The 27,000-nt window shown below is 44.9% G+C and overlaps 1 protein-coding gene across 1 annotated transcript in view; it reads right to left on the bottom strand.

Moving 5' to 3' along the window:
- Positions 1-16,334, bottom strand: part of ncam1b (neural cell adhesion molecule 1b) — a gene marked incomplete at both ends in the record, with an annotated part of 92,054 nt that extends 75,720 nt beyond the window's left edge. The window contains 3 exons of the mRNA XM_080527254.1: positions 8,989-9,169; positions 15,346-15,730; positions 15,973-16,334. Of these exons, the coding sequence (XP_080383380.1) occupies positions 8,989-9,169; positions 15,346-15,730; positions 15,973-16,334 (928 nt within the window). The remainder of the gene's footprint in view (positions 1-8,988; positions 9,170-15,345; positions 15,731-15,972) is intronic.
- Between the last annotated feature and the right edge of the window lie 10,666 nt (positions 16,335-27,000).

The following is a 27,000-nucleotide window of genomic DNA, read 5'->3' as shown; positions in this document are numbered from 1 at the left end:
TGTAGCCTAACACGTGCTATGAAAATACCACTTCTGCGCAGAAACGTAGACGTGTGTTATAACACTCTTTTGAGGGCTGATTCTGCTGATGTCAGGCTGTTTGTAAAACAAAGTCCTGTGCTGTTCACTGTGCCCTGGCTCAACAACAATGGCTGTAGTGACCTGAGATAAGTGTGCTGTGTATTTACAAACACGGGCATGGCCATGGTGTTCAGCTATGAATGATAGCTTGAATGATTTGAACAGTCCTCATATGTCTCCCAGGCAACCAAGACTAGACCACTGCTATCACGTGATTGGCAAAGGTCAAAAGATGTGCACATGATTGATTATAACTATCTCCTAGTTTCCAGACAGTCAATGGAACCAGAATCATCAATGGGGATACAGACAAATCAGATGTTTTCTCTCTACAGTGTTTCCTATAATAGCCTATGCATTGATTCGTGGCGGGCCGCCACAAATACATTTTCTCCGCCACTAATTGATTCAGTCCACTTTGATTCAGGCTGCGCAACGAGAAAGGCAGCGAGGTATTATGACCGGAAGAACAGAAAAAAAACAGATTTAAGCTAGATTTAGGCCGCTTTCAGACATTTTGTTACGATTTAGGGTGTAGTAAGTTACAATATGCTACAATGTTGCAATTAACCTCATCTCGGTTTGTGGCACTGCAATCGAGACTGAATCCCTTTAATCCCGTATCCTAATCGAAAACGGAACACCCTCAGCGACGACTGTGGGTTAATGCATTTACTGCTGTTCTCTGGTTCATGTTGTTATACCAGTGCTCAGTATACACATATTTTAAATGAACATTCGTAATGTAGTCTCTGATGTTCATGGTCAACTAAATCAGGCTATTTTGTGAAACAAATAATGTTCCCGCTAATGGGTTAACCGAGCAGCCTCGCACCTAACGCTAGCTTCGAACTATTCATAGCATAAACGTTGGTAAATGTCATAAACGACACAGTATTGGCAGGGGAAAAGAAGGGGAGTCGAATTTTTATTGACAATGGATTTACATGCTGGAAAAACATGCAGCTAAAATTCAGGGAACATTTGGACAATAAGAGACACAAGGGAGCTGTGGTCGCATGCTCTAATTACAGGGCAATATGCGCGGGGCAAAAATAATCTATTCTCTAAAATCACCACGAACAGAACGGCGGAGGTATGGGAAAACAGGGCTCATGTCGGTGTCATCAAAGGTAAGAGTTGGTTTTCTTTAACTCAGCTGATAGCATTACCTTGCTGTTGGTTGTTTACCGAATGCTCCATCTGACTGTCACACTGTGATTTTACTTGTGTAAACAGTTAATGAGTAACGTTAGCCGGTTTTGTGCGTGTACTCTCATGTAGGCCTACTTCGTATTGATGAGCTGATGATCTTTCATTGAGTGTGTGTGTGTATGTGACTGTCAGTCACAAGTTTATATTCTACGGATGTTGTTCAGTGCTGTATGCGCGTTCCCGGTTCCATGTGTACTCTACTCTTGTGTACTTCATATTCAATGAGCTGATGATCTTTCTGTGTGTGTGTCTTGGGCGTATCCGTCAGTCACATGTATATTATACGGTAACCTATTTTCAGTGCTGTATGTGTGCGCGTTCCGCATGTTCTGCTGCAGCTGTAGGATATCTTGGTATTTGATCACCTGATATATAAAATCACCTGCTCGGCTTTAATGACTTAACGCTATTTCTTTTTTTTAAAACAATGTTGCCATCCTCTAGTTTTTGGTGAAATCGCGTCTTTGTTTTGAGCGCCAGTGCGCGTTTCATGCGCGTGCACTCAAAAAAAAATCATGCGTGCGAAAACTGACCACTCCGCTACTTTTGTGAAAAATCCTGGAGGAAACACTGCTCTAACATGCCTTTTTTCAACCTTCTCTCTGCATCATATGTTTTTTTTAGTCTGCTAATAAGCATCAGAGCAATTGCATTAGATCATCATGCAGAAAGGTTTCCAGTCCCTTCCCCTCACTCTCTAATAGGCCTACCCTTGTCCTCATCGGATTAAGAGCTAGACTACATTAATTTCCCCATGTGCCATCTGTGACATGTATCAACTTACCCAGTTTCACCAAAGAAATGTAGACGCCCATGTTAGTAAAAAGGCGATTTATTCTGTAGCATAAACAGCTACGCCTTTAAACAGCAGATGTGCAAAATGTATTCCCATACATAAACCACACACTCAAGTTAACGGCAAAATCAATAATATTTTACACAGCAGGCCTATTTCATACAAATGAATAGCATTGCTCATTGACATAGTAAAACAAAGAACAACATGTCTAGTGTTGCCATTACTGTAAACATCTCTTGCTCTCTACTGTAAAACAGGATCTTTGGGCAGATGCAGTCTTATCAGCCAGTAATGATGCCCACAGCATTACCAAACACACACAATCCCCTCTTCAACAGATGGTGAAGGAAAGGTTCGCTATTACCAAAACAGCCTGTTATCATAGCTGATAAAGACAACATCATGGTATTAGAGCCAGTTAGAATAAATCCTCCATCTAAGCTGATAACAATGACACAGCATTATAACTGAAGCACAGTCGGCCACATCCCCCATCACAATGGAGAGGACCCCCAACTAATCACCAACCATATGATTATATCACCGAGATGAGTCATACACAGTATGAAGCAGTTGAGTGCATCACTGAGCATTGCCATTGTAACTACACCCTAACTATTAAACACATGGCCCTTGTGTATCAGGAGGGAAAACACTTACTGCACCTGTGCATCAACACAGGTGCAGGACAGCCTAAGCCTATTTCACTGAATGTTCACCTGTTGAAATCCATGACACAAACACAAATAAATGGCGCACACACACACACACACACACAAATAAACCCTAACCCTGATAGAACAAGCATTGGTCTCGAATAATAAATCTAATTTCCTCATGATGTCACTGATCTTTCAGCTATGTTGAGTGGAAGTTGTGTCACATGCCTATGCCTGTGCAAGACAGTAGCTCATTCCGGTCCTGTGTCATAATACAGCAGTTCAGTTGGAAATGACTACCTGACAGACGTCAGTGACAGCCTGCTTTTGCCAAGCAGAATTTAACAGTCCGGACTAGCTACACATGGTTGGATATAATATATTTAGGTTGCTTGTTTCGTTGGATGGATGCTGGCAGTGGCAACTGGCTTGTTAGCACTGAGCGAGTCGTCCCTCCTCCTAGATTGGAGAAGATTGGGAGCGGGTTGGAGGAGGTGTCACTGTGGAGAGATGACCACCCTGACCAGGGCAGGGGAGTGTCTGTACAGTACATTGCTGCAAGCACCGAATAGGCTAGCCATTACCCCGTTATCTCTATGCAGGGGAGGCTAATACACATACATGCAATTAGTATGGCGTATGACAATTTAACAAAAAAACAAATAAACACAGATGAATGCATTTTCAACCTGTTTACGGTCCTGCTCCCAAATGGGCTTTTTTTTTTTTTTACGTTGTAGCGCGAGCTGACTGGCTAGATAACACTTTAAGCGGTGAAATAACATCGTGGTATTTCAACAGAAACCTGATATTTATGAAATACAACAATCAAGGACTCATAACGAACGCTTTACTAATGATTGAACAAAGATTCCCTCAACATAAGTGGGCATCATTTTGACACGTTTAAAAAGAAAAAGAAAAAAAAGACCATGCTAATTAAACATGCTGAACAAGGACGTGCTCCGCTCCGTCGGGTCCTGTCCACCTGCTCGTGCGCTGCGAGCCTCCCCCACTGAGGGACTCAGCCTGGGAACAGAGGCTACCAGTGCACGGAAGGATGCTACCAGTGCATGGGAAACGTTCCTTCATTTTAGGATTTCATCCAACTCCTCTCCTTGATGACAATAATTAGTTAACTGTAAGAGATTGCTAGATCTTACCTGTAGCGCCCAGTATAAGCAACGCTAAAAAGATATCCGTTGAGTAGACCATTGTTTAACTCCTTGATTAGACCACGCAAACGTCTTCTTAAGAAGGTGGTCACTCTGGTGAATCTGTCGATGTTCTTGAGTCTTTCAAAAACAATACATCCCCAGATAGTTTTTCGAAAATCTTTATTTGTACAACGATATCGATGGGCAGCGGTAAGATAAAGAGATGAGCGCCAGTACACTGTTCAAAGAATGAGTGACAAGCTACTGCCTTCTTACACACGAATTAATCCGCCCAAGCGGAATCGTAAGGATTTACCCTAAAATAGTGCGTCATCCCACCGTGAAAGCAGATTATTTGAATGATTATTGATGAGATTATTTTAATGGGAAAACACATCTACACATCTATTTTACGTATTTTATGATAAATATTTATTTTTTATTTTTATTTATTTCAAATTGACTGTAGTTGCGAGATGATATACCAAAAGCGAACAGGATGATTTGTTGGCAATTTAACAGCATGTTAATGTTATATGGCCTATTGCTGATGAAGTTGCAGCCAACGAGAAGTGGCTATAGCTTGGCTTCTATTTCATTAGCGAGGAAAAACTGGAGTTTGTTAAAGCAAGTTCATTGCACAATGCAAGCACAAATAACATTTTGTCGAGTGGGCTTTGGACAGTGTAGCAGAGCAGTTTGAGTAGGCTGAAGGATGCCCACTCACAGGTTGGGTTATTAGGGTTGGCCTACATTACATGATCATGTTATTATCAAGCAAGGGCGCTGCATACTGTACTGTATGTCAAGAGAACTGTCACAGAAATAGTACTGTGAATACAACGACAATGTAAAAGTAGGTCTGAGGATGTGTACCTGTGTTAAAATGTGCAAGGGTTAGGGAAACGTCTCAGCTTTAGACCTATAGGCCCCTGTGTATTGTATATTCCAGACATATGGAAAATAATGGAAGTACAATATGTTTTGGTTTGAACACCAAAAAACCGAAATGAGGCTATGCCTTTTAAGAATATAACATCCATAACAAACGTAGAAGCAGCTGAAATTCAAACAGATGATAATCACTGGTAAAATTGACACATTCAATTATCTTCTCTCTTTTATTTTATGTTTCTATATGTATTTCAATGCGCCTTCTTAGGGAATTAAAAGCTTTGGCATTGCAAGCCCTCAAATCTGTCATTCCATTCATTTTCAAGATAATGGAAAATGTGTTATTCTTTGTAGCTTACTGAGAATTCCACTTAATTGATTATACGTTTTAGAAATTAAGTTAAATCATATTTAGCAATCAAAACATGTACAGTAAAAAAGGACACCCCATGAAAACCGTTATCAGCCGACCATTTACACTGCAGTATGCATACTGCATCCCAGAATGCATTTTGGGGGATGGATTATTTTAAATCCTCAATTTTAAACCTCCATTGGCTAAAAGCTGTAATTTTGGCTCTACAAGTGTTAACATGTGATTTTATGAAGTTTTAATATGTTTTCAGGCGATAAAGTAAGCATATATATTCCCAAAATGTGTCCAGTTTATCAAAATGTTTATATATCTGATCTGATGTTTTTCCCCCCACTAGCTACTACATTACGTTGCTTAGATACCTTCATTGCGGGGTTCGATAGAAACGTCGGAAGATATTAGCTAAACAAGTTGTAAAATGATTTGGGGGCCAATATCTTTAGCTAGCTAAAGTAACTAGCTTAACTTATTGTTGTCTTAGCAGTTGTTAACAGGATTCAAATAAATATATATGAGCAATAATAATTTGTAAAGCGTATTTGAGTGTCTTGAAAAGCGCTATGAGTCTAATGTATTATTATTATTATAACATATTGTGGGCTTGCTACAGCAAGTACAATAACAACCAACTTGTTCGTCTAAAGCTACAATAGTGGGACCATTCGTGACTGGGCTACAGGCAGTCAAATACTAGGCGAACGTTTGTGTAAGACACAAATAAATGTGGATTTCATGCATTTCAAGTGGCATCTTTGTAATCATGACGATGTAGTCATGTCTAAGAATGCATTTCACCATGTCAATTCTCAATGTAGTGAAAATACCACCGCTCATCCGTGATCAGACTTAGTTGGGGTGCTGCAGCTGAAGAGTATCAAACAGAGTGCAAAAAAGCAGCATAGCACACTCAAATCTGTGCAAAAACTATGTTTATTGCAAGCTTTCAGTCTCCAGGCTATTCAGTTGTTAAGTCGTGACGTGTTTCCGGGTCCAAAGTTGTCTGAGACGCTCTCTTCGAAATGCCTCAGTAATAATAATAATTCATTATATTTATATAGCGCTTTTCCGAGGCTCAAAGACCCTGACAAGATGGGGAAAACGGGAAAGTGCTGTGTCCCTTGTTGTATGAATAGATCCGAGTCTAAAAAACGATTGAACTGTCATTCTACCGCTGTAGTACACTGGTGCAGGGAATTTCTGGTTTGGACCCGGAAATTGCAAAACGTCACGTTTGACGTCAGACTTAACAACCGAATCGGACAATGTAAACAACAGCTGTATGATGAGTTTCTATGACGCAGTTTGAAGAGGCTGAAGAGACGCGCAATGCATTTTGGGGATTTAGTACCCCAGTAGTGTCCAGTCATGGCATACTCAAATATTGAGGAAAATCTAGTATACATTCTAATAGTTTTGAAGCTATTGTGATAATTTAGGAATTTGTGTGCTTCTCAAATGACTTTTATTTAGAAATCAAGAGACTATTGCATCATCCAAAGGACCCTGTCTGACATCTGTGGCTGAGTGATAATCAGGGCAAGACCAGAGAACGCCTAGACAAAGACCAGGACTGGAACAATGTGCTTTGGACAGATGAATTCAAAGTTGAATTATTTGGGCACAGTACCAGTCTGCTGCAGCAAAGCAGCCCCAAATCATGACATTTCCACCCCCATGCTTCACAGTTGGTATGAGGTTCTTGTGCTAAAATGCTGTCTTGAGTTTGCGTCAAACATGTCTTCTGTTACTGTGCCCAAATAATTCAACTTTGAATTCATCTGTCCAAAGCACATTGTTCCAGTCCTGGTCTTTGTCTAGGCATTCTCTGTTTTTTTCCACAGAAAGGGATACAACAGTCTCTTTTTGATGGTAGATAATACATTATTTTCCAGACAGTGGAATGGCTGATTTATAATTGTTTGGAGATATTTTAAAATGCCTTCCCAGATTCATCCGCATCTACAACCATTCAGGCACCTGATTGGCAGCACCTGGAGCTCAAAACAAGAGGACAAGGACTTATCACCCTGGATGGACGAATGTGGGCGTGCCGTGAACAAATGTAAACTCTGTAATAAGTCATTTGAGCAGTTGTTGTGAATTGACCAGGAGTAGAGTAGGAGTTGGATATAATGAATGTATCTGTTGCAATGTACCCTTTTCTTTAGTTTTTTCTCCGTTTTCATGTTTTGTTTCTTTTTTTAAATTGTATTAATATTTAAATTGTTTCTCTTCCTTTTATTTTGTATGTGTATATATGAGCTCAGTTATATGATTGCCTCTCCATCAATGTAGTTTAGTTTAGTTTATTTATTTAGCACACAAGAAATTGTGCCAGGAGGGAACGAAGCCCAGAAGGCTTGTACATAGTTCCACTCCCGTCAATATCAATGGTTCAAATAAACATCTGACTTACTGCACGTCAATAGGAGAAAAGAAACCACAAACAAAATCATATCCATCGGGCAGAAAGGTAGGATAGCACATACAAACACACAAGACAAAAGAAAAAAAAAAAAAACTGAAAATAGATACAAGGATAATAAGATTAGTAAAAAAATAAACATAGATTTCCGTCTTGCCTACCTTTCAACGGGAAAAGCACTACAATATAAAATAAACAGCTCATAACGAGATTAGATATTTTTTCAGTTGCTTTCTGAAAGCCGATCGAGGTGTTGATCTCAGTGGCGAGCTCAAGGTGTTCCAGATTCTCGGACCTCTATAACAAATGTTGAATTGGTGGCTAGAAGTTCGACAGAAAGGTAAGTGGAGGTCATTATTGAATCTTGTTGGATAAGAGTGGATGTCTGATGAAAAAATAAAGAAACTATGGAAAGTAGAAGGAAGATCTTGCTTGTTGTTGATGAATTTGTGTATGAATAAGCATGTTTGAAACATATTCAGTTTATTGATGGGTAATAATGAATATTTCCTAAATAGTGGTGCAGATGGTTCGAATCTGTTAGAGTGAGAGATCATCCTTAGGAACCTCTTCTGGATAACAAGTAATTTGTTGAGGTATGAAGGATAATATAGCAGCCCAGACTATATTACAGTAGTTGATGTAGGAAAATAAGAAGCTATAGTACAAAGTTAAGTGAGCAGAGGAGTGGATCAGGGGGCAGACCCTTCTCATTATACCAAGCATCTTCATGGATCTCTTGCACACATGATCGATTATTCCAGTTTAAACCTTCGTCAACAATGACACCTAGGAATTTAGTATGTTGAACTTGAATAATGATGGTTCCATTGATTGATATTTTAGCGTCATCTTTGGAGTAGCACTTATTTTTGTTGCAAAAGATCATGCAATTACATTTTTTTACATTGAGGGTTAACTTATTCAGTTGGAACCAGTTAAAGGCAATTGATAATTCTTCATTTACACATTCAATCAAATAGTTGAAGTCTTCATGTACAGTTATAAGGTTGGTATCGTCAGCGAATAATAAGGGGAGAAGGTTTTTGCAAGACATAGACAAGTCATTGATGTAAAGTAAGAATAGTAACGGGCCCAAGATGGAAGCTTGTGGAACCCCAAAGAATCCTTGATTTCTTCGATGAGCAGCCGTTGGAGGAAACAAATTGTTCTCTGTTATCCAGATAGTTGATAAACCATTTAAGAGCAATACCTTGCACTCCATATCTATTAAGCTTGGAGATAAGAATGTTGTGGTTAACAGTATCAAAGGCTTTGCTTAAGTCTAGAAAGACACCAAGAGCAACTTTTTTTATCATCCAGTGCTGTAGAAATATTGTTGACAAGTTGCAGTAGTGCATGCTCAGTGGAGTATTTCTTACGGAATCCATACTGATGGTTGTACAGGATGTTGTTCACTGTTAGGTGCTTAGAGATTCTTGTGTAGACCAGTTTCTCCAGGATTTTTGAGAAACAGGGCAGAACAGATATAGGAAGGTAGTTGCCGAAGTCCTTTGAGTCGCCTGATTTATAGATTGGTATAACTTTGGCGATTTTGAATTCCTGAGGGACGATGCCAGTTTGTAGGGATAAAGAAAGGATATGACTTAAGGGATGGATAATATAGTCAATGTACGTACTATATATACATGTGTATGGCAATTCTGGTGAGTTATTTGCTTGTATACATACAGTACAGGCCAAAAGTTTGGACACACCTTCTCATTCAATGCGTTTCCTTTATTTTCATGACTATTTGGTACATTGTAGATTCTCACTGAAGGCATCAAAACTATGAATGAACACATAGGAATTATGTATTTAACAATAAAGTGTGAAATAACTCTAAATATGTCTTATATTTTAGATTCCTCAAAGTAGCCACCCTTTGCTTTTTTGTTGTTAATAAAATATATAATAATAATATTAAATATAATATGTGTTAATACTAATATGTTATTATATATATATATATATATATATATTTAGTATTATTATTATATATTTTATTAACAACAAATTTATTTTATTTTATTAACAACAAAAAAGCAAAGGGTGGCTACTTTGAGGAATCTAAAATATAAGACATATTTAGAGTTATTTCACACTTTTTTGTTAAGTACATCATTCCACATGTGTTCATTCATAGTTGTGATGCCTTCAGTGAGAATCTACAATGTAAATAGTCATGAAAATAAAGGAAACACATTGAATGAGAAGGTGTGTCCAAACGTTTGGCCTTTACTGTATATATATTCAAGATTTGTTTTATCTTTTTCAAAAAACTCGCTAAATATATTGTTGAAAAAACCCCATCAAGAGTGAATACCAACAGGAGAATACACTGTTTAGCATTGGCAGAGAATTTTGGCAAATTTGACTTGGGCGCTACCCACATAATCAGCTGAGCTGCTCATCCCACAAATGCATGATCCTTACAAGTTGGACATCATTGTGAAGGTAAATAAACAGGCTTTACAACGACATAAAATCCAATGCCAATTAGCATTGTAACAACAGAGAAATAATCGACCAAACACAAATTTCCAAACTTTTCTTTTGTTTATTAGGGCAAAGGGTGTCCTACCCTTTTCCTCAGTATGAATTGTAAATTTTTGTTAAATAAATGATAACAAGGTTACATTTCTGGTTCAATTACATTACCTTTATCTATAGATATTATTTGAAAGAAGATCAAATATTGATTAAAAAATAACTAAATATTTCATGGGGTGTCCTAATGTTTTCACTCTATATGATCACTACGATCTCAGCGATTACATTCAGAATCTGTAGAGATAGCATGACTGAGAAAAAAACACTTTTAAAAGCTTTCGGCACATCCTCAACATCGTCAGTATCACCACTCTTATCACAGAAAGAACAAATACAATTGGAGGATTAAATTCCTTGTAATTTAAGAACTGGGAGATCTGCTTTGAGTTGGCTGTAGTCTTGTCAGACAGTGGAGTCATTGTCCTGGGAGTTTGTCCTGCAGGGCACAGAGAGCTCCTTTGTCCTGCACTGATATTAATCTGGTGAGGCGAAGAACTGGAGGAGTTTGTGCCTGTGTTTACTTACGTCCACACAAACACACACACTGCATCATCGTTCTCCACTGACTGGAAATGTGGAGCATGAACAGTATATTACAATAGTTCACTACATGCCTTTGGCATGTTATTACCATATTATTAACATATATTAGTTTAATTACAGATTTTATGTCTACAGTATGTCATTGAGGTTTCATTTTTTGTTTTATTTTTATGCATGGGTTGTCATAATTTCTCACTGCAACTACCAGCCTATGACATCATCTCCGCAGGCATATGATGTCATCATCACTGGCTTAGGGTGTGGCTGTGGTCTGACCAGAGCCAATGATAAAACTCTGGCTCTTATCACATTATTACAGATAAGACACATTATTTGTCTTATCTGTCTTTGTACTGCCAAAGCCGAAGAATGTTACTCTCTTACACCATTGTGCAATGTGACGTAACAATAAAACCTGAAACTTGAAGAACTACAAAAGGGTAGGCTCCCCCTCATAGTTGATCAGTGTTTCAGACATTATGATGTTGCCTAATTTTCATGCTTGGGGATGTTGAATGAATACATTTGTTTTCCTTTCTAATTAATTCCATTAGGCTATGTGTCATGTAATCTGTCATCTTTTTTGTTTTGTTTGTTTTGCGTATGTGTAATAAGCGTCATGCTGCCGCATACAGTATTGCGTCTTCACACTCCAAGCTCACACAAGTCTCAAACCTGCATCCCCCAAAACACGTGACAGTCACCCAAATAGCTAATGTTACCTAGCAATGCACCGAAGCGAGCACATCTGGGGTATATTAACCCCAGTTTGAGTTTAGCATCTCGGGTTACATACTGTATGGTAACAACAGAGACACGATTAAAGTGTACTGTAGTCCTAATGTTTTCAAGAACATGGAGGATTAAATCGAGTATCATGTTTCCATATAATCTGTTCTTTTTTTTGGTTTGCTTATTTCCCTTGCTGATACTGTTATTAGATTAGATTAGATTCAACTTTATTTTCATTGCACATTATTGCACTTTCATTATTGAGTACAAGTACTGGGACAACTAAATGTAGTTTTGCACCTAACCAGAGCAGTGCAAAAGACATGATAATGTACCAGGGGTCACCAACCTTTTTTAAACTGAGAGCTACTTCATCGGTACTGAGTCATACAAAGGGCTCCCAGTTTGATACGCTCTTCTGAAATAACAAATTTGCTCAGTTTGCCTTTAGTTATATATTATTAATAATGATCAATGATACTCATCTATGTGAAGACACTGATCACGTTAATGATTTCTCACAATAATTCTCAAAAATGACAACAAGGTGGGAAACAGATATCAATATTCAGCACTTTATCTCTATTAATCTCAGTAATTGTTACATTTTCAGATGATCACTTACATCACTACATTTCATAGGAAAAATTTCCCATTTTCACTAGCCTCTGACAAACCCTTTTAAGAAAACATCACTACATTTCATACGAAAAATTACCCATTTTCAATAGCCACTGACAAACACTTTTAAGAAAACATCACTACATTTCATAGGAAAAATTACCCATTTTCACTAGCCACTGACAAACCCTTTTAAGAAATCATGTTACTATGTTGCACCATGTTTCAAAAAGTTATCAATTATGTAATGTTAAAGAAAAATCAACTTACATATTTTAAAATACATCTTGTCACATTTTGAACTAATGACCAAATCTGCTGCATTTTTAACAAATTATAACTGTTACATGTCATGAACACACTTTTAAATTGAACACAATTCTTCAATATTTTAATTCAACTTTGCCATGGCACTGCCATGTTGCCACTGACAACATCTGGTATCTGTTTCTTTGTTAGTGGGAAGACTGGCATTGCATGCTGTTCACCAGTATATTGTAATCTGGTGTGTAACTTGACACTGCAACTGTGAGTGAGTCTTTCAGATGTGCGTCAGTGAGGCGTGTTCTGTGTTTGTTCTTGATGAAGTTCATGTCAGAAAACTCTGATTCACAGAGATAGGTTGAACCAAACAGGCTGGCAACCTTCATAGCTGCTGTGCATACACCACTGTACTTCTCTGTATCAACAAGGCACCAAAAGTTTGGTGCAGCCTGGTAGGCTTTGAGGTGGAGGTCATTTTGCAATGTTATGATTTCAATCTCCACCTGTCCAGCATCCAAGTTGAACGTTGCACTTAGTTTCTCAGCACAGCATGTTGTGTCCACATTCATGAAAGGATTGGAAATGAATGACACACATGGCTCAAGCTGATGAAGGTCACAAAACCTATTCTCAAACTCTTGCCCAAGTCTGTTTATGACTTCACAGTACTTTTCTGCAACTTTGTCAAATGTCTCAGATGCATTGTCTTTCAGCACCAACTGCACAGAGGGAAAGTGCAGCACCTTTTTTCTCTGTATATCCACAGAAAAAATGTTCATCTTGGCTTTAAATGCATTCATCATATCAACAACAGTCTTACTTTTGCCTTGCAGCTCGCAGTTCAAGTTGTTTAGTTTCCCAGTAATGTCCGTCAAAAATGCAAGGTCAAGTGTCCACTCTGTGTCCTCTAGCAGTGAGACATCTTCGCCTTTGGACTGCATGAACTCTTTGATTTCACCCAAAAGTGACAAAAAACGAAGTAAAACTCGTCCTCTGCTGAGCCATCGGATTTCTGTGTGTAGCAGCAGGTCACCATATTCAGCTGACATCTCCTCCAATAGCACCTTGAAAATCCTGTGCTGTTTTGCTTTGGAGCGGATGTTGTTTATGATTTTCACAACGGGAGTCATCACGTGCCCAAAGCCGATCACTTTTGCACATAACGCCTGCTGGTGAATAATGCAGTGGTAATGCCGACATTTTGGGAAGTCTGGGTCACCTTTACAGTGAGCGATGAAACCTGTATGTCGGCCGATGATAGCAGGAGCCCCGTCTGTAGTCACCGCTACAGTGTTAGCAATTATAAGCATCGCTTCTTTGACAACTTCTCTGTCTGAAAATGCCTTCTTCTTCTTGATCAGAAAATGTGTAGCTCTAAACGAGGCTTCGGTTGCTTTTTGTGACTTTTTCGCCGGCCTCGTGAAAAAAGACTGTTGCTTACACAAAGCTGCCTTTAGCTCGCGGGCTTTTTCTGCCCGTAGTGCGCTCCCTGGTGGGTAGTTAGCATGGTAGCTTTTGTGACAGGTAGTGAAGTGTCTCTCCACATTGTGCCGCTTTGCCGTGGCCACAGTCGCCCCGCAAATGAGACACACGCAGGTTTCTTTCACAGTCGTAAAAAAGAACTCCTCCCATTCGATGTGAAAGTGATACGTTTTCTTTCTTTTTTTCTGCCATGTTTTTGGGGTAATAAACTGCATTAAGCGCCCATCTTCGCTACGCCCGCCAACTTACTCTCCACTTGTCACGTGCACAATACTGATGTTAGAACTAGAGTAGGTCAGAGTTCACCTAAACCTATCTAAACGTATGTATAATAAACATATTTTTAAGATATTATCATTTTTAAATCTATATGAATGCAAGTGTGATTAAAAAAGAAAAGCAACAGAATAAAATATATATTATAGAATAAATAATATATACATTTTAGACGCAGCTCACTAGTCAGTTGTGCTATTTTTAGAACAGGCCTGCGGGCGACTCAAGTGGTCTTTGGGGGCGACCTGGTGCCCGCGGGCACCGTGTTGGTGACCCTGTAGACAGTGCCATGTATTACAGTGAGTATAAATCAACCGCCAGGATTCTGAGTTCAGCAATATAGTATAACAATATTATACTATTATTGTATCGGGGGGATACACACCCGTGGACTATTATTACCTTAGTGGCACTAATTTAACACTAACACTCTAAAATAGACTAAATTGGATTCAAATGGTGGACACCGACTAAATAACTGAGGGGGGGAGACAGGTATCAAATATGGAACAATGACAACATTTAATATACAGATAACATACACAAATGCACATATAAATATAACATTGATATATCTAGCCTATCTAATGGTACCAGTAGCCCGGGTTGTAGCACGCGTGGTGATGGTGATGGATGAAGGGGGAGGTGGAAAGTTCAGTGGAAACTTTGTAGAGGTAGCTAGTAGACAGGTGGATCGTCTTCTGAATATCCCGACTCAGGACTGGACGGGCACGTCAGACTCACGATGAATTGGGGTGGAGATGGCTAGCGTCGTTCGCTAGCCGCATCCCACGGTACTAGTTCGTTGTTTACTCCAAAAATATCCACACAACAGCAACCTTTAACTTCGGTTACTAGAGGTTTATGATTTAGATTATATATATTGAGTATCCCAGCCACTCACGAGTCCCGAAAGGCAACCCTCTTCTCCGTTACAAAACCACCAACCAACTCGCACCGTTGGGAGAACAAAACATTACTTGCGTCTAACATTCTAGTTCACCAAAACTCGCACAATTACCCAGTAACACAAAAACGGCAACGTCTTACAGCAGAATACACACAGCACTCAAACGAGTGGCATTAATATAGAAAATAACAAACTTGGGAACCTGAAGGGGTGGGAGTGGGGTGAACTACTACTAATAATAAATATAACTGACTCCTATTTTAACTAATTCCCATTCTTACTCTGGGCCTTCAGAACAGCCGCCCCCTAATTAGTGTGCTAATTAGTTAACTTAAACAAGAAGGCACAGAGTCACGTCAGCTGCACTGAGGTCGGTAGTAGTGGGGAACTCCAGGTGGTGCCAGAGGAACGTTTTCTTCTGGAGGCTCACCAATGTCAGGCAGTCATCCATGTCGGGGCCCTCCGGGGCCTGATCTTGACTCAGCCCGCAGAAGAGGGACTTCTTGATCTCCGACTCATCCTGACTCTCCATCAGGGATGGTTGGGTGGGCCACTCCTCCTCTGGTAGCTGGAGGAACTCTGGTCCGTTGTTGTAAGAGTTAGGGAGGACAAGACTGGCAAGGGACGTCCCTCTAGTGATAACATCTGCAGGGTTTTGTCCGATGTCTATGTACCTCCAGCACTCCGCTCCTACCAGTTCCTGGATCTCCGATACTCGGACTCCTACAAACACCTTGTACCTGCAGGATTGGGACTGGAGCCAGGTGATAACGGTCGTAGAGTCCGACCACAAGACGGTATCACGCACAGGTAAGGTGAGTTCTTCCTTCACCAACTTAGCTAACTGTGCGCCAACCAGAGCTGCGCAGAGCTCCAGGCGCGGGATCGACTGCTGATCTCGTGGGGCTACCCTGGATCGGGCTAGGATGATGCGACGTGGACCTCTCCTCCCTTGTCCTTTGCCCGAAGATAAGCCACTGACCCGTAAGCGGTCTCCGAAGCGTCACTGAAGACGTGCAGGTCAATCTCACTGGTCTCGACCATCGAAGTGAAGTAACTCCGGGGGATGGCGATCTCGCAGAGCAGGGGGAGTTCTTCTTCCCACTCTCTCCATTGGTCAGCGAGATGCTCCGGGATGGGGTCGTCCCAGCCCTGTTCTTTGGCCCACAGCTCTCTCACCAGCATTTTTGCCCGGGTGGTGTATGGGAGGATGTAGCCTAGGGGATCGTACTGGCTGGCCAGGGTACTGTAGACACTCCTCCGGGTTATGTGTCTTGGTCCCGGCTGTGTGTGTCGGTAATGCAGAGAGTCGGTCTTGAAGCGCCAGACTAGACCCAGTGTCATCTCTTGAGCTTCGCTTGGTGTCTGCGCCATCCATGTTTCACTGCTCGCGGCTTTGGCCTCTGGGGGGAGGCGACGGAGGACTCAGGGGTCACTGCTGGCCCACTGTCGGAGGTCGAACCCGCCCTTTGCCAGCGAGGTCCGCAGCTTCATTAGAATGCTCTCCGCTTCTTCAGGAGTAGCGACGCTCTGTAGACAGTTGTCCACATAGAAACACCGCTCAACACTGTGACGGACATCCTCTCCGGCGTCGGGGTCTTCGGCGACGTGCTTCTGGAGCGCGAATGTGGCGCAGCACGGACTACAGGTGGTGCCGAAGGGAAGTACCTCCCACTGGTAGATGGAGGGATGTTCGTCGTCGGGTTTCTCTCTCCATAGAAACCTCAAGAGGGGTTTATCTTCCTCCATCAGCCAGACTTGTAGAAACATCCCTTTTATGTGTCCGCTGATGGCGACCTTGTCCTGCCGAAAGCGGATCTCCAAGGAGGGAGGGTCCATGTGTGGGACCAGGAAGGAGTAAGCTGTTCAGGTTCTGCTGCCCTACCTGAAAGCTGCAGTTAAAGACTAAGCGGTCCTTTCCGTTGTGTGAAACTTTGTGGTGCGGTACGTACCAGGACTCCTCGATCCGTTCGGCTTCCTGGTCACCGATCTTCCTCACGTAACCGGCCAACACCAGTTTTTCCATCTCAGCTCGGTAGATTTCTGCTTGTTTGGAATCCTTGGCTAGGCGCCGCTCTGTGCTCCGCAGGTACCCGTGACTTCTTTGGGCACACGTAGAGTCGGCATGCCTTCTCGCCGTAGGAGGGGGGTCACGTATCTTGGCACTCCTTTGACCTCGATCCTCGTGGTCTTCTGCTCGAGGAGGGCTACTGCAAACTTGTCTTCCTTGGATTGGACCATCTGTCTCTCGTTCTTAAACGGGAGGTCGTCCAGTTTCCACAACCGTTCGACGTGCTGCAGGAGGGTGGAGTCTGTGTGGTCCACTTTTGTGTACATGCATCGGGTTGATGTAGACCGACCAGGGGGCACGGAGATGGGACCCTGGAGGGTCCACCCCAGACGGGTCTTAATCGCAGCTGGGCATCCTCTGGGTCCGAGGTAGACCGCACGTGTAGGGACTATGAGGTCTGCGTGGTCGGATCCAATGAGGAGGGTCGGGGTGACTCCGTTGATGGGCGGTATGGGTAGATGGCGCAGGTGTTCGTACTTTTCCCTCAACTGTTGGATGGGGTAATCGTAACGAGACAGGCCAATATTGTGGCTGGTGAAAGCTTTATTGATAGTGTATCGCTGGTCAGGTCGGTCAGCCGATGAAATCGTGAATGAGACTCTTTCTCCTGTGATGGTTTTCAGGTCACGACGGATGGTACAGAGGGTCATCTTCTCTTTGGGTCCTCGCAGGTTCAACTGAGCCGCTGCTGAGGCGAGTAGGAGCGTCCTCTCTGATCCATCATCCAGTACTGCGTGGGTGTCGAGTCCTTGGTCATTGTAATGCAAAAGTACCCGAACGACCTTCAGCAGTACTCTGGAACTCTCGCTCTTAGCTGGATCGATGTAAAGGACGTCGGCCTTTGACTCGGTCCGCGGAGTGGAGTTCTTCCGGTTGTAGTCGTGGAGGACCTCGAGATGCTGACCTTCACATTACGGCACTTCTTCCTGAGAGTGCAGTCTGCTGCTTTATGGCGGCGTGCACACCGGAAGCAGCGGCGGTTGGCTCCACTCCTCTAGGTCGATAGGGGTCAGCTTCTTGAATGGCTCGCACTGGGATAACCAGTGTTCTCCGTCACAGTGGGGGCAGAAGGGCTTCACCTTACCCTTAGTCTGGTCAAAGCTCTTCTTCTTGGGGGGCGGCTGACCCTTGTCATGATCCGTCCCCTCTGTCTGGTGCATCACCGTAATAGGCTGCCTTTGACCTCTGGCATTCTTTAGTCCATCCTTGGGGGTCGGGCCGCCCCGTGAGAGGGCGTCGATCTTCAAGCTGCTGACTTCTCTGGCTAGGAAGTTGGACAGGTCTAGCAGGGTCTGTTCAGGCGCGGACGTATCATGGTGACTCCGCTGCCGCCGGAATCGTTCTTGTCGGAACTTGGGGAGTTTATCCAGGATCCGTTCCACGTTTGAGTTTACATAGAGTTCGTATCTCCCCTGCTCCTGCTGGGATTGGAGCATCCCAACTAGGGATTGCACCTTGACTGCTAGGTCGTCTAGGGCCCGATCGTCCCTAGCTGGGGGGAGGTGTTCTATCTCTCGAATCTCCTGGATGACGTAGTCCCAAGTCCGGCCGTAGTGGCGGTCGAGAGCCGCAAGGGCATCAGAGTACGGTGTGGGAGAGTGCGCATATGCTAGCGCGATGGAGTGCGCTCGGGCGACCTTCAGGTGTTTGAGGAGGAGGGCATACTTGTACCTCTCATCCTCCACTCCAAGCATCAGGGTCTCAAAGCACATGCGCAACTCTGTGTACTGGGCCCGGTCCTCTCTCGTGAAGTCCGGGAACGATGGCTTGCCTAGGTAGGGCCCTATGTATGACAGTGATTTTGGGCGCATAGGTGGGAGGCACCGAAGGTGGACTTCTTGGTCCCGGGGGGGGTGGGTTCAGGTAGGTAGGCTTGTGTCTAACCTGAACTGGTAGGCCTGGAGGCCAACTGACCGTCGGGGGAGGGGGCGTTTCGCTCCTGAACTCCCGGCTGTGTGACGATGGGGGGTCACGGTGTAACGCGTCGTAGGTGGGATAGGAATTGTCCTTGGTCGTCTCGATGGGGACGTGATGGCGCCGGGGGTCACCTGACTTCCCTCATCTTCAGTCAGTCCCTGCAGTCGGTCGGCCAGCCGTTCTGCAACGTTGAGAGGCTCTTCTTTGAGGCTGGTTTCTGTCCTGCCCCCTCGGTCCGGAGAGGGTGCCTTAGACCCTCGGCATGATGACCTCCGGGAGGTCTGGGGGGTCAGGTTCTGGAAAGCCTGGGTCATCGCCTGTAGTTGCAGGTAATCCCTTTTTGCCTGGAGGCGTTCTCTCTCCAGCCGTTCTTGACGCTCGGCCCTCTCCCTCTCGGCTTGGAGGCGTTCTCCCTCCATCCGATCTTGACGCTCAACCTTCTCCCTCTCGGCTTGGAGGCGTTCTCTTTCCATCCTTTCAAGTCTCTGTCCCGCCTCTCTCTGGGCTGCAGCGGCTATCGAGGTTGCTAGCATCTCTAGCACCCTGACAGATCCCCTCGAGGATGTTGTCGGTGTCAGCGATGCGGGGCTGCCCGGACTGGGCGATCTCCCCGTCTCCTGGTGCGCTCCGAGTCTCTCATCGGGGCTGTGACTTTCAACCAGTTCGGCCCAGTAGGGCTCTGTCAGTCTCCTAACGTGCACTGAGCTAGTAGTGTCTAGTCTAGCTAGGTTCTCTACACTACTGTGTATAGGTGGGGGCAGGGCTAACACTTGATTATTGTCGGGTAGGCTTTGACTATCAGTCCCTATATCAAGGCTGGGAGGTAAATCTAGAACGTAGTCTTCTCGATGGGAAGGGGGTTGGCGCTGTAGGTAGGGGGAATTATCTGGCGAGTGTCCACCGCTTGCCATGTTGGCACTAGTTTATCCGGCTCGAAGGACCAATTGTATCGGGGGGATACACACCCGTGGACTATTATTACCTTAGTGGCACTAATTTAACACTAACACTCTAAAATAGACTAAATTGAATTCAAATGGTGGACACCGACTAAATAACTGAGGGGGGGGGAGACAGGTATCAAATATGGAACAATTACAACATTTAATATATACAGATAACATACACAAATGCACATACATATAACATTGATATATCTAGCCTATCTAATGGTACCAGTAGCCCGGGTTGTAGCACGCGTGGTGATGGTGATGGATGAAGGGGGAGGTGGAAAGTTCAGTGGAAACTTCGTAGAGGTAGCTAGTAGACAGGTGGATCGTCTTCTGAATATCCCGACTCAGGACTGGAACGGGCACGTCAGACTCACGATGAATTGGGGTGGAGATGGCTAGCGTCGTTCGCTAGCCGCATCCCACGGTACTAGTTCGTTGTTTACTCCAAAAAATATCCACACAACAGCAACCTTTAACTTCGGTTACTAGAGGTTTATGATTTAGATTATATATATATATATATATATATATATATATATATATATATATTGAGTATCCCAGCCACTCACGAGTCCCGAAAGGCAACCCTCTTCTCCGTTACAAAACCACCAACCAAATCGCACCGTTGGGTGAACAAAACATTACTTGCGTCTAACATTCTAGTTCACCAAAACTCGCACAATTACCCAGTAACACAAAAACGGCAACGTCTTACAGCAGAATACACACAGCACTCAAACGAGTGGCATTAATATAGAAAATAACAAACTTGGGAACCTGAAGGGGTGGGAGTGGGGTGAACTACTAATAATAATAAATATAACTGACTCCTATTTTAACTAATTCCCATTCTTACTCTGGGCCTTCAGAACAATTATTATGCCCATTAGTGTCCTTGCTCTTACCACACCTACGTCAGAGCACAGAGCTCTGTTCTCTGATGGGAGTGTGCTCATGTGCGATGTGTGTGTTGTCTCAAGGGGGGGAGGGGTGCAAAAATGACCACATTCCAACAATTGATTCACTCCACAACGTACAATAGGCTACAGAACAGTGCCATACTGTCTGCTTTCTATTGCTGTTGCTCTTTTTACTTGTAATTAACATATCTAAAGAAATGGCAATGTCTGTACCAGTACCTATGAGATGTTTAGAAAAAAGGTTTAGCCAAAGCAATTATTCTATTTATTTATTTAGTTATTCTAAAATCTCTCATTCATCACTATCTTGGTGGGTCCCCCTCACCAAGATAATTCAGCCTAATTAGATCCAGTATGATATACAGTATAACACCTTGTGCAGGAGGAATCAAGGATGACAAGAGTCACAATACTTTTCATACTCCTCACTTCGGTTGTCACTATTGGGCTAAACAGAAAGTGCAACTCTTTCTCTCCTGAAATCAATACAATAAACACTATCTCTAACCCTAATCAATCAATCAAATCAATACATCATATACACAATATTCTGTGTTATCAAGAGAAACAATCACATCCTTCCCCAGAGACGTCCTCACCTTAAAATGCCAGAGTGGCAACAGAACAACCAACTGTAATGTGTTTTGTTGATTGTTCCAGCGGTGATGTGCACCACAACTAAAAGCGGATTTACCCAATTTGGTGGAAACCCAAGGAACTGATATGTTCAATAACGGAGACTGAACTCAGAGCTTCAAGTCGGAGCGTGTACTCCATTTATTCAACATCGTGTTACTCAACTAACGTAAGTCGTCCTAACACATAACGTAACACGGCACTGTAGTAAAGTCCAAACTGTCGTAAAACTACAGACGTAACATTTCCCCCCCCCTCACACAACCTAGGTGTGATATTCAGTCATGTAGTCACGCAAGTGATCGGGCCTGTTGCATGCTCGAACCAAACGTGGCTCTGGTGCAGCCACAGCCACTGGTGGCGGCTCCACGCCTTGGGGCTGAGCCTGGTAGGCCGGGGTTGCTGCTTCATCCAACCGTGCGGCTGGCAAGACTGTGGAAGAGGCCACACCCAGCGCTGGGCCAGGGGGAGGCTGCACCTTACGCAGGCGGGTAGCATGCCAGCGAGTGCCGTCGGCGAGCCTAAACGAGGCCGGGCCAAGCTGTTTGCTGACCTGGACAGGGTCAGACCAAAACGACTGGAGTTTGTTGTCCCGATGAGGTCGTCGGATCCTGACCCAGTCCGACACAGCAATGACAGGTGGCCTAGCACGTCTGGCCCTGTCGAAACGATCCTTCATCAAGCGCTGGTGTTTGGTGACTGTGGCTTGAACTGGATGGACCGGGGGCTGAGCTAGTGTAGGGCGGAGCCTATCGAGAGGCAGCTGGAGCTCCCGCCCCAGCATGAGGGAGGCTGGGGAGACTCCTGTAGTGGCGTGTCGCGTGGCCCGATAATGCAACAGCGTCTGGAGGAGGCTGGTGGTGAGCGTGCACCCTTGTGCCAGGTGGGCCCTGATGCCATTTTTCAGTGTTTGGTTCAGCCGTTCCACCCCCCCGTTCGCAGCAGGGTTGTAGAACGCTGTGCGGATGTGGTGGATCCCTTTACCCACTAGATAGGAGGACAGTTCATGGGAAATCATTTGAGGACCGTTGTCAGTCGTGATCCTCTTGGGCAGGCCCCAACGTGCAAACAGAGCGTCGAGAATGTCGATCAGCACCTTTGCTGTGACCGAGCCCACAGGTGTCACCTCTGGCCACTTAGAGTGGAGGTCGTAGGCAGGGGCGGACTGGGATCAAAAAACAGCCCTGGCATTTGCGACACAACAGCCCTATTTCCAAACGCAACACGCAACACGGATTGTTAACATAAAAAGTCAGAGGACAGATGCCAAACTACCGACATGTTTGCTGTAATTATATGTATTATCAGTAGGCAGTCATCAGTCAATATCTCTTTCAATAGCCTTTTCACACCGAATTTTTTGTCTGTCTTACATGTAACGATGAATTGAGAATCAAGGACCCCAATTGAAATAAGCCAGTGGCTTTCTTGGGTTTTTATCCTGTTAGTTGACCTTGTATGTAATATGTACTTTCATGTACCTACTCCTGCAAATCTTCTAATACATTTTTCAATCAATCAATCAAATGTACTTTTTTGTGCTATTTTCGGCCCAATACATGCGAATTTCGGTGCATTCCTACTTCCAACTACACTTGCTCCCTGCATCCAGTTGTTGCACATTAACTGCATCGCTCTCATCAAGTTACCCCATTCTGAAAATGAAAGCAGTGTAACGTTAACTGCTGTTATAAACGGAATGATAACATGAGGTGCGTGTCCACTGGCGATATAGAACTGACTACGATAGTTATGGAGATATACTCCAGTTCAGTGGAGGCTCCTCCATAGAGGTGGAGGAGGCCTGGCCTCCCCAATAATTTGAGAGAAGAGAGAGATTTAAAAAAGCAATATATTTTTTTTATTGTTTTTTTTATTTAACAAAAAACATATTTTAATTGTTTTTATATTAATATTATTTATTAATATTATTTCCGTTTTGCGCATAAATCTTTTCCATGGCTAAAACCCAATATTGCAATTGTAAAGCACCTACAGGCCAGAATCCCTATCCGTTTCTATTACTCATACACGCGTGTGGCGGAAAAAGGTACTACACGGAGGCCAGGCCTCCTGTCGGAAAGTGGTTTCTCATAGAAGTCAATGTAATGCAATTTTTTTCATGGCAATATGTGATTGGCCAAATCACTGAAAATGGGTGGGCACAGGAGGCCTGGCCTCCGTGTAGTACCTTTTTCCGCCACACGCGTGTATGAGTGCTGTTCTGCAGGATAAATATTAGAAATGGATGAAGTATTGTTCTGAATTGTATGTTGTGTGTCTGATTGACATAGTGTTTGAGTGCTTTTGACATGTCATTGATTGTATGTAGTATGTTGTGGTGAATGTTGTGAGCCTGAGCAGAAGGGACAATAGCTGCTGCAGGCGGACCAGAGATTCATGCCAATTGTTTTGTTTATTTGATGACCCATTGTGCAGGCAATAAAAGCTGCTTCATCCACCATCCTGAGAGTGTCCCAATCCCTTCAGTACCGCCAAACACAAATTAATAATTTTTAACAAAGACAGATAAGAAGAACAGGGAACATTCCATCGCGAGTGAAGCGAGCAAGCGGAAAAAAAATTGGCCTCCTCAATTCTGGAAGTCACCAGCCTCCACTGCTCCAGTTCTACATCGTGGAGCTCCGCCCCATAGGGGAGCTCTGCTCCTATTGGTTTACCCCACTACCTAAAGCTCTGCTCCTATTGGTTTACCCTGCTACCTAAAGCTCTGCTCCTATTGGTTTACATACTCCAGTTCTACATCGTTGAGCTCCGCCCCATAGGGGAGCTCTGCTCCTATTGGTTTAGGGCCCTGGGCATCCGCGATGCAGAACTGCGTGGATGGCCCGGCCGATATAAAATGTTTTGGGCCGCGGTCTGCTGAAATTAGTTATTTTCAATGAAAATCACCAGAGACAAAATTACAAATATATATATATATATATTTTATATAATACATTCTGAGCGGCCCAGAGTCTCGCGGCCCTCCTGGCATTTGCCAGGCTTGCCCGGTGGCCAGTCCGCCACTGGTCGTAGGTCACGACGAGAAAACGCTGGTGATGTGGTACCCCATGCAGCTCGCCGCAGATATCCAGTTGCAGGTGCTCCCAGGGTTGAGATGGCCAGTCCAACGGCTGCATGGGCGGGGGTGGAGCTGGAGCCCTGGTCTTACCACTAAGGAGACAGGCAGTGCAATCCTTGACCAGGGTTTCGAGTTCCCTGTCGATGCCTGGCCACCACACAACATCACGACAGCGCTGTTTGAGCCTGACTATGCCCAGGTGACCCTCGTGCGCCATAGCAAGGATACGCGCCCGAAGGACACCTGGGACCACAGTGCAGAACCCGCGAGCGACACAGGTGTCATTCCAAACCGACAACTCCTCCCTGATCCTGGAGTAAGTGAGTAGCTCGTCAGGTACTCTTGCCGGCCACCCCTGCGTGATGTAGGTTGAGAGTGTAGAGAGGGTGGGGTCATCGGCTGAGGCATCCCGGAGCTCTTTCAGCGACACCGTCTCCTGAAGGGGTGTGTGGAGGAGCTGGACGAGGTCATGCTCAGCCTGGTCCAGTCCGGGGGTCAAGGTTGGGGCTGTGGGTGGGCTGGGGATTGAGCGTGATAGCAAGTCGGCTACCACGTTGTCTCGTCCTGGCGTGAACTGTAGCCGATAGTTGTACTGCTGCAGGCGGTCGGCCCAGCGGTGGAGGCGGAGTGGCTTGTGACCGGTGCCAGACGTGGCCAGGAGGGTGATGAGGGCCTGGTGGTCTGTCCTCAGTGTGAATAGACGTCCATAGAGGTACATGTGCCAGCGCTCACATGCCCAGAGGCATGCTAGGGCCTCCCGCTCCCCCACCGAGTACTTCTGTTCCGTGGGGCTGAGAGCACGGGAGGCGAAGGCGATCGGTCTCTCCACCCCCCCTTGCAGCTGGGACATCACAGCACCAATGGCTGTGGCAGAGGCGTCGCACGTGACAAGAGTGGGGCTGGCCAGGTCGAAATGCGCCAGGACCGGTGGCGAGGTGAGTTGGGCCTTCAGGAGGCGTACGGCGTCTGAGCAGGCAGACGTCCAGAGCCAGGGCTCGTCATGCTTCAACAGGTTCCGCAGTGGTGTGGTTGTGGCCGAGTACTGTGGCAGGAAACGGAGGTAGTACGCCGTCATGCCTAGGAAGGAGGCCACCTGAGCGGCTGTGGTGGGCTCCGGGACATGATGGATGGCCTCGGTGTTCGAGTGCAGCGGGTACGTGCCATCAGCTGAGAGGCGGAACCCCACAAAATCAATGGCTGGGGTGGCGAATACACACTTCTCACCATTGAGTGTGAGGTGATGCTTGGCCAATGCACTGAACACACTGTGGAGACGCTCGTCGTGGCTCTCGACGGTGGCCCCGTGAACCACGATGTCATCAAGATAGATGGCCACACCTGGGATCCCAGCGAAGATGGAGGCCATGATCTTTTGGAAGCAGCTGGGGGCGGAGCTTAAACCGAAAGCCATGCGTTTGTAGCGGAAAACCCCTCTGTGAGTGATGAACGCTGTGAGGTTGCGGCTCTCGGGGTGTAGTGGCACTTGGAGGTAACCCTGACGGAGGTCCAGTTTAGAGAACACGCTGGACCCGTAGAACTGGGCGGTGAGCTCCTCTATCGTTGGCAGGGGGTATTTGTCAGGGATGATGGCCTTGTTTACCGCTCTCAGATCCACGCAGATGCGCAGCCCCCCAGACTTCTTCTTCGCCACCACCAGGTTGGAGATCCAAGGCGATGCATTCACCTGCTCAATGATGTCGCTATCGAGCATGCTCTGTAGTTGAGAGGAGATGTCATCGCGGAGAGCCAGGGGGGAGCGGCGGAGGGGCTGTATAACAGGCATCACTGTAGGATCTAACAGAGGCTGGTGGGCAAAAGTGTCGAGGCAGCCTACACCGCTGAACAGCGCAGGCCACTGTTGCTGCCAGGGGATGGAAACGGTGTGAATCTCTGAGCCAGCTGTGTCTAGCAGGGTGAAACCGAGGGCGTTGAACAGGTCGAGGCCTAACAGGTTGGTCCCGTGGCGTGCAACATTGAACCTGAAGGCCGGCAGTGTCCTCTCCCCGTACTTCACAGGCAGCTGAAAAGAGCCCACAATGTCAATCTCAGAGTTGGCATAGCCACGCAGAGTGGTGGAGGGCAACCCCAGGGGCACATGGGAGAAAAACTGTGTATAGGTCGTCAAGTTCACAAGGGACACTGTGGCTCCAGTGTCTAGGAGGAGCGGCAGAGTGACATCACCAACCATCAACGAGCATGTTTTGAATGGCGCTCGTCCTGAGCTGACATTATGGATGACTGTGGTAGGTGACTGGGAAGCTCTAGCTGGGGCAGACCTGCAGACCTTGTGAAAGTGGTTTAGTCTCCCGCAGTTGGAGCAGGTTTTACCACGGGCTGGGCATGTCTGAGCTCTTGAATTGTGTGCAGAAGAGCCACAATTCCCACACGGCTGGTGTGGCTGGTCGCGTGACCGAGAGGCCAGTAAAAT

Source organism: Nansenia antarctica, assembly GCF_963989245.1.
Source record: "Nansenia antarctica genome assembly, chromosome: 3".
In the NCBI taxonomy this organism is placed as follows: domain Eukaryota; kingdom Metazoa; phylum Chordata; class Actinopteri; order Argentiniformes; family Microstomatidae; genus Nansenia; species Nansenia antarctica.
Note: the sequence above shows the minus strand (reverse complement) of the source record. Positions and strands in the feature narration are given on the sequence as shown.